Raw genomic sequence first — 9,466 nt, forward strand, 5'->3', positions numbered from 1 at the left:
ACTCCTTTACCTCACTTTTCCATTTAAAATGAGTCGGGGTGGCAGGTTTGTAATAGCTTCATCGTTCCTGATCCCACAGACAGTGTGTTGGCAGCAGCAGGAGGCGAAGGGCAGCGCTTTGGGGCATCTCGCTGTCTTGGAGCCGAGACACAGGAGTCCCTCAGGTCTTCGCTCCACCATGTGTGGGTGTCATCTCCCCTGCTCAGCCCCTCCAGAAGATCCTTCTGCTGCTGGCTCGTGTTGCAAAGTGGTTTCTGTTTGCGTTCCAGCACTTTGTTGTTCAGTCCTCTGTTTATCCCTGTGGCATCCTGCCACCGTGGTCCCCTGCATTGCCTCCTCTCCCTTTGTGGGGGAGGGAGGTGGCCCAAGAGCCTCCTGCTTCTTCTGGACCCCCCACTGGCTTCGCAAGGTGCTGGCCTGTGCCGAGGCAATCGCATTCCCATGCCTGCGGTAGCCTGGGTGATGGTGCTGGCCGTGTTTCGGCTTGCCCTTGCTGGCACGAGCCCATGGCCAGTGACTGGGTGGCTGGCACCGATGCAGGAGCGAGCCTCCAGAGGTCGGCCTCGGACCATGGCGTCCCGTCTGGCGGGTGGGCTGGGGGGCCTGGGGAGGACTTGCTTCTCCTCTGGTCTTTGTTATGTTTGGCTGGTGTTGCTAGCAGCAACGGCAGAGTCAAGAAATACATGTATTCGGACACAACGGGCTGTGAAGCTGCTGCTTCCCCCAAACCCTGCCAGATTTGAGGTTTGCATCTGTAAGAAAAGCTTTTTCAGTTTGGCTTTAGATGTCAGGTAACATCCCAGCTGTCCTGATTTAGAGGACATTGGGCATTTGAAGAACTTTTGTTTTCTAAGAGTGCTATTACCTTTTTTTTTTCCCAGCTTCAAAAATCCACCTTCTTAGGCTCAAGATGGCTATAAAACATTGGCCAAGTAGAAACGTGGAGTGTTTAATGTAGATTTCTAAAATCTTCTGAAGTCTTCTCTTTCTGCGCTCCTGTGAGGGTGGGGAAAGGGGAGCCTTGGAGCAGCCGCTGTGAGCAGAGCAGGACCCTCCCTCCCGCCCTGTGCCGCGCAGAGCTGGCGGCTCTGCTGATGGAGCCGGCGCTTGCCGCTTGGTCTGCGTGAGCCTGTTGGGAATGGACCCCCGGAGCTGGTGGGGGAAGAGCAGTGCTTCTCCGGCTGCGACCAAAGCATGTCCTCTTCCGGGGAGGTGGTCCCTGAGGCAGGCAGGAGGTGAGCTCAGCGTCCGGCGGGGAGCTGAGGGGCTGAGCTGGGACATTTGGCACCACCGAGTCTCGGAGGGCAGCCCTGTGAGTCCCGGCTGGCCGTGAGCACTTCTGCTGCCTTTCAGCTTTATCTTACCCAAACGGCGAGGCTTCTGGGACTTCTGATCCAGCCGGCGCTGGATGTCATGCTCCAGATGTCTGTGTGTCCATCCTGCCGGCGCTGGCCGCAGCCACGCACAGACAGGCTGGATCCGTGCGGAATGCTGCCTGCAGCTCACAGAAACCTCTGCCGAGCTAGGCAGGACTGGGAGGAAGGGCTCTGCTGCAGCCTGGCCCTGCTCTGTACTGATCTTCTCTCTCTCCTGCTGTCCTCCATCCTGTTTCTGGGAGTGCTGAGGCAGAAGAGTTGCTTCGTTTCATTGTCCCTGTAATCTGGGAAGGAAAGCCTTCGCAAGCTGAGGAAGGGGACTTGGCTGCAGATAGCAACAGTGCTGACTAGTTGGTTTAAAGCCTGTCTAGCTGTTTTCACTGTCCTCTCCAGAGAAGCCCAAACCTCAGCCTTGTCCCCTCTGTGGAGCGCTAACCTGCCTCGTGTGTGGTGTGGAGACAGGCTTTGTTGGGCACTGCTGTCACCTGCTTGGGGACGGTTATTTCCAGTGTTAAATTAGCATCCTGTATCCCTGCGGCTTCCGGGATTTAACTTCCCCTATGCCATTCACTGCTTCAAATACAGCTCCTGAACAGACTTGGAAGTCCGTGGGAGCTGCATCTGATGCAAAGGAGAGCTACGGTCATCCTGTAAGGATCCTCCCTCCGAACATAATGTTTTCTGGAAGTACCTGTGCGGGCTCGAAGCAGCGTTAAGAGCATCCTGCGCGCTCTTGCTGAGCAGCAGCTGGGTGATCCAGGCTGAGGTTTCTCGAAACTGCTTAGCGCAGGGAGAGGCTGGGGCTTGGGCTGCTGGCGGAGCTTATCTTCTGGCAAACGTATGCACGTCACCCAGGAGCTGAAGAAACGGATTTTGAAGATGAATTGCTAAACCTGTAAATCATTTTGTAGCTCCTGACTGGAACCATCCCATTAGAAGCTTAATGTATCCTATAGATTAGCAGCAGTGATAGGTGCTAAAGGAATTAATTCGTGGTGCTGCAAGGAGCCTTGCAACTTGCTGATCCAGCACTGGGGAAGAGTAAAGGGCTTAATTAGCAAAAGTGCCTTTTAAATGGAAATAAATTTGATGGGAAGTGAGCTGCTTCATTGAAAAAATAAATCCTCAGGCCCTGGGATTCAGCCATGTTGCTTGTGGAGAAAAATTGATTTGTGTTGGCTCCCGGTTCCAGCCCAGGCCTCCCTATGCTCTGTGGGGAGCTGGCTGCATCTGAGTAGCCAAATCCCTGTGCCCCTCTGCAGAGCAGATGATGCCTCTGCGCCTGCGTGCACTGTAATGATGAAGAATTTTACCCAGAGCTCTCGTCTGGTCCTGCTTTTCCACAGGGGCATGAGCCGTGCCTGTAGAGACCCCTTAGTGACTGGGGGCGTGAGCCGTGCCTGGCAGTAGAGACCCCTTAGTGACTGGGGGCTGGCTGGTGGCTCTCTTGGCTTGCCCCCGTATTGCTCCCCCGTGTTTTTACCCCTTATCCCACTCTAGTTTCTAATTGTCTTGCTCTGACAATTCTCTGTGTGTTTGTCTGGGCCTCTAACACGAGGCTCGAGTCCCTTGTGTTCTCTGTAGCGTATTTTGATAGATTGAAGTCTTGCTCCCGCTGTGCCATAAACCCTTGGAGCCTTGGCGCTCTGGGGCCATGATCAAAGCCTTCGGAACAGCGATATCCAGGGCCGTAGGCGCCAAGTGAATGTAGATGGATCCTCCTGGGATCTTTTTTCCCCTCTCTCAGCAGAGCTGTGGGCGCCTCTCGTCTCCTTCTCGAGTAACGCTGGTGCTGTCTGCCCTGCTTTTCTTCAGGTGCGCAATGGCCACATCAAGCGAATCACCGACAATGACATTCAGTCGCTGGTGCTGGAGATCGAAGGAACTAATGTCAGGTAGGAGAAGGCATCTTCTGCCCTGGTGTGCTCTGGGGGCTCGGCCCTGGAGCAGACGGAAAGATGTTGGTGCCCAGCAGACATCTCCTTCAGCCTCTGCTGCAATCTCTTTGTCAATAAACCAAAGAACATGATCGGGGGTGAGATCACTGACACCCCTCTGTGGCACCAGACCGTGCTTTTCCCTGGACGTGCTCCTAGAGCTTGCTGGCATCTTCAGTGGGGCTAAGGGATGAAAAATAAAAATAAAGTCGTGTTATTTTTCCATCACTTCAGGGGGAAAAAGGGTGTATTGGATACCCGGTCCCCAGGCAGTGCCGCCCGTTACTGAGAAAGCAGCGCTCTGTCTTCTGCATCTTCTATTGTCTTAGGCCTGCTCTGCTGCTCTCCCCACGTGACAGCTGCTCTCCCGACAGCAGGGAGATCAAAGGGAGATTTATGAGGGGAATTGCTTTTGGTGCTTCACTTAGCAACCTTGTCTCCATCAAGCGGGGAGAGAGATGCCAGCTCCGTGAGTGGGTTCCGAATCTCCAAGGCTTCTCCAGGGGTGAATCAGAGCAGGGCGCTCCTTATAAGGGCAGCGGAGACTCCTCTCCTGCAGACGGGCTGAGCCAATGCTTCTCTTCCTCCCAAGATGTGTTGACACAGAGCTTGCCAGGCGTTACGTGTACTTCTAGGGCTCACGACCTCCGTTTTCAGCCATGCAGAGCACACAGGGCCTCTGCTATGCTCTGGAGGGCACTACCTGTTCAGCCGAGGGTAGGAGGAGGTGGTGTGGAGAAACAGCCTTGAAACTGGGGAGGTGAAGCTGTCCAGGGAGGTGTTTTATGCTCTGGGTGAGAAAAGTGGGATTCAAAATGCATTCTTTGGGCCTTTTATCCTGTTCTCTGTGCAGCTACCTCTGAAACTCTGCCTCCTCTTACAGGAAGCCCTGGTTGTTGCTGAGATCTTACAATAACAGCTGTTTTTTTCTGCCTGTCCTCCAAGACTGTGTTAGGTCAAGGGACTCTGGCTGTGCGCTTTGTGCCATGGGGGATCCTAAAGCGTTTTTCTGTCCCTCTCAGTACCACGTACATCACGTGCCCTGCTGACCCAAAGAAGACCCTGGGCATCAAACTCCCTTTCCTAGTGATGATCATCAAGAACCTGAAGAAATACTTCACTTTTGAAGTGCAGGTGAGGAGCGTGCAGCGGGGAGCTCCGGGGATAGGTCAGGAAGGTGCCAGGGAGTCCACAGTTCCAGTTTTGAACGTGTCCCGGGTAGCAAGTGGTCCCCAGAAAACCCCCAGCTTTTCTGCTGTGGGGACATCAGTCAGCTCGCAAGCACATCACTGCCGTTCCTCAAGATGGGTCTGTTCCCTGTATTAAAAATACTTTTGCTGGGAGATGGAGGGGCGGGAGGAGGAGAGCCCTCTTGGAGACGGGTAGAACCTGAGTCTAGAACAGCAGCCGTCTTGGGAACGGGGTCCCTAATGTCAGGGTCAGCAGCCTGCCTTCCCGCCTTGCCCAGGTGCTGGATGATAAGAACGTGCGCCGGCGTTTCCGGGCCAGTAACTACCAGAGCACGACACGGGTGAAGCCCTTCATCTGCACCATGCCCATGCGGCTGGACGACGGCTGGAACCAAATCCAGTTCAACCTGTCGGACTTCACGCGCCGGGCGTACGGGACAAATTACATGGAGACCCTCAGAGTTCAGGTGAGAAGCAGGCATGTTTCTCATGGTGGAGCCCATTTCCACCTTGTTTCTCTTGCTGGCTCTCAGTTAGGGTAAGAATTACAGTCCACCTAGAGTTCCCTGTGGCGTGCCATGCCTCCTGGGTCTGCTGGGAATTAGCTGTGTGCTGCCTTGCTCTCCAGCTGTACTAGACAGTGGCCGGATGCGTGGAAGCCTGGCTGGTGAAGACCCAGGGTGATACGGTCCATACATATCCCTGGTCGAGCTTGTTTCCTAGTGCTGGTAGAGCGACCCTGCCTTCATCGAGCCCCTCGGACCAGAGCGGGCATGGTATTTATTCCTGCGACATAAAACTTGTTCCATGTGCTAGGGATTCACGTTAGCTGTGTCCAGTGGCATGCGTTACTCTGAGGAATGCCTGTGTGCGGAGCATGCCTGTTCGTTAGCGTGATGGGGTTGCCCGGAGATGAGCAGGCAGTCAGTTGGGAAATGTCTGCCTTCTCACAGACCCTGCAGCTGATAGCAGAGGCAGCAAGGCTGGACAGCCTCATTCCTGACCTCAGGGAGGCCCTGGAGAGGGAGCATTAAAAACGTAGCAAGCTGTGGCTGAGTGTTCTGGTAAGTGCTGATACCAGTGGAGAAGCAGAGGTGGGTTCACAGCAAATGACTCCCAAAGCAACTAGGGCAGATCTGAGTTTGCAGAGATGCCAGAACTTGGCCAAATCCCTTAAGCCAGCTTGCCTCGCTGGACAGAGCATCTAACGCAAAGCAGAGAGCACGGGCCAACGTTTCTCCTCTCATGTCCTGTCACGTTCGGTGAGAGACAGTGAAGTCTCTTCTCTAGCTGCTGAGCCAAGGAATCCAGGCTGCTGTGTGACAGCAAAGCTGGATGTGGAAAGAGCATATAGAAAATGGACTGACTCTTTGTTTTGACTCTCAGATTCACGCTAACTGTCGCATCCGACGGGTGTACTTCTCTGACCGGCTCTACTCGGAGGATGAACTCCCAGCTGAGTTCAAGCTGTACCTTCCTGTCCAGAACAAGGCCAAGGTGAGCTGGCTGTGGGCAAGGAGGGTGGGAGCTGCAGCTGGGCCAGGCTAGCATTCTTCTTCCTCCCACTGCCTTCACAATCCAGAGTTTCTTCTAGCTCATCCCAGCTTTGGCCGTCAGCCGGGGAGCACCCTCGCTGCTGCCTGGGATCTGTCAGGGGTGCTGTGCTGAGTGGCTTTCCTGGCAAAACACATGGAAGTTCTCATTCCCATCTAGAGGCAGGCTGAGCTGTGCTGCTGCTTCCCAGGTCCTTCCTGTTCCCGTGGAAGGGCTCTGGGCAGGGTGGCAGCCTCCCAGCACCTCTGGAGCTTTCACCCGTGACTTTCACAGCGGCTTTGCTCTTTAGAGTTTGCTCTGTGGAGCTGCAGCTCCACACTTCTCTTCTAGGAGAGATGCTGTTCGTGTCCCTCTAGCCCAGATTTACTCCCTGCTGATCTCTTCCCTGCCTGGTGCAGATGGTAGTGGTAGGGGGTAGGAAGGGAATAGAAGGTTGTGGCTGCCCAGCAGGAGATGCCAAGCCCTGCTCTTACGGTAATAGGAGCCGAGTCCCTGCCCTATTGGCAGAATTCTGAGGATCGTGAGGAAGCACCTTCTTTGCCAGGGCCAGCCTGTCCCAGTGCAGATGCTGCTTTTAGCAGGGAAGGAAGATTCCTGGGCAAAATCTCAAGGAGCTGAGGGAGGATGTTGGGTGTGGATCTTAGTGGGAGGTAGAAGGCAGTGTTAGCAGGAGGTAACACCTCTGGGGAACCTGTCACTGTCTTTGGGCTGTAGTAGCCTCTCGGAGTGTCTGGGGAATGGTTGGAGCTTTCTTGGTGTGGTTGCTTTGGTGCTGCCGAGTCTAATAAGTGTCTCCTTTCTTCTCCCTGTTCTATCCAGCAATAACACCATGTTGGGAAGAGATGCCAGAAACATTTTAGAAGAGAAGGCCCTGCTGAGACCAAGTTTTAGATTAGCTCACCTTGCCTAGGATCACTTTGATTCACCCGGTATCCCTCTTCCGGACAGGACACAGTTAACCACGTAACAGGTTTGGGACTGTGGTGTTGGTGTGCAAGTCGTGTAGAATCAGAGTTTTCCTAGCTGTTCCTAACGAGCTGAGCCTAAACACTGCGAGTGGCCTGGGACCCGATCTTGTGTTGCACAGGGGGGTTGCTCAAAGTGACCGCTGTGTCCCCAAAGAGGGGGTTCAAAAAAAGAAGATACCAATTTTATTTTTTCTTTCCTTGTTTTCCGTCTCTTATTTTATATATGCTCTAAATATGGATGTAATACTCCCTCTTGGAATGTTATTAAACATTTGACTCTGTAAGTCGGCTCATGGCTTCTTCCTCCTTTGACAGTTCCTTTAACTTGTACGTGTTAGTACTTCAGAAGGTCCCCCAGAATTTCTTTAGGGAAGATACCAATTTTATTTTTTCTTTCCTTGTTTTCCGTCTCTTATTTTATATATGCTCTAAATATGGATGTAATACTCCCTCTTGGAATGTTATTAAACATTTGACTCTGTAAGTCGGCTCATGGCTTCTTCCTCCTTTGACAGTTCCTTTAACTTGTACGTGTTAGTACTTCAGAAGGTCCCCCAGAATTTCTTTAGGAACCCAGATGTTAGGATTTGCCTCTGAATTTGACTTTTCTTGGCAGCCTCACATCTAAGGGGTAGCACAGATGTGAACAGCAGCAATCTGGAGAGAGGAAAAATAGTAAGGTTTCGAGTCAGGATCTGTGTCCAGCCCATGAGGTTTGTGCTACGCTACCTATGACAAAAACTCCTGCTGTTCGCTTGGAGTACATGGCATTGGGTTTTTCATTCCCTTCTTACTTGAAGCCATTTTCCCAGCAGTGACAAATTGGCCTTACCTGCCTGCTAGGGCACAGCTCTGTTCACTCTATAGTTACACAACTCGCTGCTAAAGGCTTGGTCGAGAGCTACTTATAGCAAGAGGCACACAATAGTCTTCCAGCTGCCAAATTGTCCCTTTCCCCAGGGATCAAAGGGGAGGTTTAGCAAAGCAGCCTAACAGGAGCGGAAGTCTTTTCCTGTGCTGAAGCTGCCCTTCCCTGCCTCAAACCAATCTGCCTCTGTTGGGGAAAGGCTTGTGGAGGGGAGGCCGCCAGTAACAGAGAGAGTAGCTGGTGCCTTTCCTCCCTGGGCCCAAGCCCCCCACGGCTACTCCAGAGGGTGGGTACCACCCCACAGTGAACTGGGAAGACTTCGCTTTCATTACTGACCTGTGAAACACAAAGCTGGGCTCTCCCCAGAAGACAAGAGCCTACTGGGGGACGTCTTCCCGCTCATTCCGGGTTTAATCCTGACGGCTGCCTCCCCACCTGGCTGAGGGTTTGGGACGTCTGGGCACCCGCAGGGCTGCAGCTCCTCGGTAGGACCCCAGCTCTCGGGACACCCGTAATGCAGTTGCCTCGTTTGCCCCTTTAAGCTGGTGGTGCTGAGCCCGGTGCTGGATGGCGCTTGCAGGAGGCTTTCCGGAGAAGATCTTCCAGTTTTTGTAGCAGCTGAGTAGCTTGGTAGGTCTCAGGAGCCGAGCCAAGGAAGCCCACAGGGGAAAGCACCATCCGTCTTCCTTTGACATCTGTCAGGGCTTGGCTGGACTCGGGATTTGTGAAGTGGAATCGCGCTGTGCTGTGTGCCAAGGAGCGGCCTTAATGAAGTCCGTGGCGAGGCTTTCCCGCCACGTCTACAAAGCTTGCCAGGGCCGGGGAGCTGTGGAGGGGATCCGTCGGACCCCGGCAGGGTAAAGCGTGCACCCTGGCCCACCAGCCCTCACTCGTGACTGTGTTTTTGGCATCGGTGGTGGCCGAGCGCCCACCGCGAGCTGCTGCCGCCTTTCCCTGCCCTGCTGGAGCCCACGCTGGAGTCGGCCCTTGTCCTCGGCATCGGGCCTGCTGTGAGTGAGTGACCTTAATGCGTTACGAGGGGCTGGGCTCCCCCGGGCCTCGAGCTGGCTGCCTCTGTGGAGAGATTAGATGGGCTCTGCTGCCAATTCCAGCCCGACCTCTAGGAGCTGTGCCAACGGATTTGCTGGAATAAACTCCCAGCCGCAAACCCTTACATCCACGTGGACCCTCTGTGTATTTTCTAATGTGAAACAAAATACCGAACCTTCCTGTTTATGTGCCACACAACGTGGTGCATCATCAGATCCTGGCTCTTCCCCTTAGGGCCAGACAGTGGTGGATTTACAGAGTGTTCTTCAAAAATCCTCTTCTAATCCCCCTCTCCTATCAAAACTTTAACCATCTCTCTGAGGGCGAGTGAAGTTCGGATGCTCTCCCTGTGGGAAAATGGGATGCTGCCGGCAGACAGGCCGAAACCTCAGCAGTTGTTTCCTAGAGTAAATGTGCGCCAGCGAAACCCCTGCGGTGACGCGCCCAGCTTCTCACTGCTTCGGTCATGGCTCTTGACCTGCCTGGGACACGGCATCCTCCTACGTGGACAGAGTGGAGGAAG

At 53.9% G+C, this 9,466-nt stretch overlaps 1 protein-coding gene across 1 annotated transcript; it reads left to right on the plus strand.

The window, feature by feature from the left end:
* Positions 1–3,191: 3,191 nt before the first annotated feature.
* Positions 3,192–7,138, plus strand: CFAP20 (cilia and flagella associated protein 20; the record flags this gene model as incomplete). The annotated part of the gene is made up of 5 exons (XM_010149386.1): positions 3,192–3,271; positions 4,336–4,447; positions 4,782–4,970; positions 5,890–6,000; positions 6,877–7,138. Coding segments are annotated over 5 exons (498 nt in total), but the record flags the coding sequence as incomplete, so codon positions are not given.
* Positions 7,139–9,466: the final 2,328 nt, after the last annotated feature.

This window comes from Eurypyga helias, unplaced genomic scaffold (genome assembly GCF_000690775.1).
Source record: "Eurypyga helias isolate BGI_N326 unplaced genomic scaffold, ASM69077v1 scaffold18423, whole genome shotgun sequence".
Classification (NCBI taxonomy): Eukaryota; Metazoa; Chordata; class Aves; order Eurypygiformes; family Eurypygidae; genus Eurypyga; species Eurypyga helias.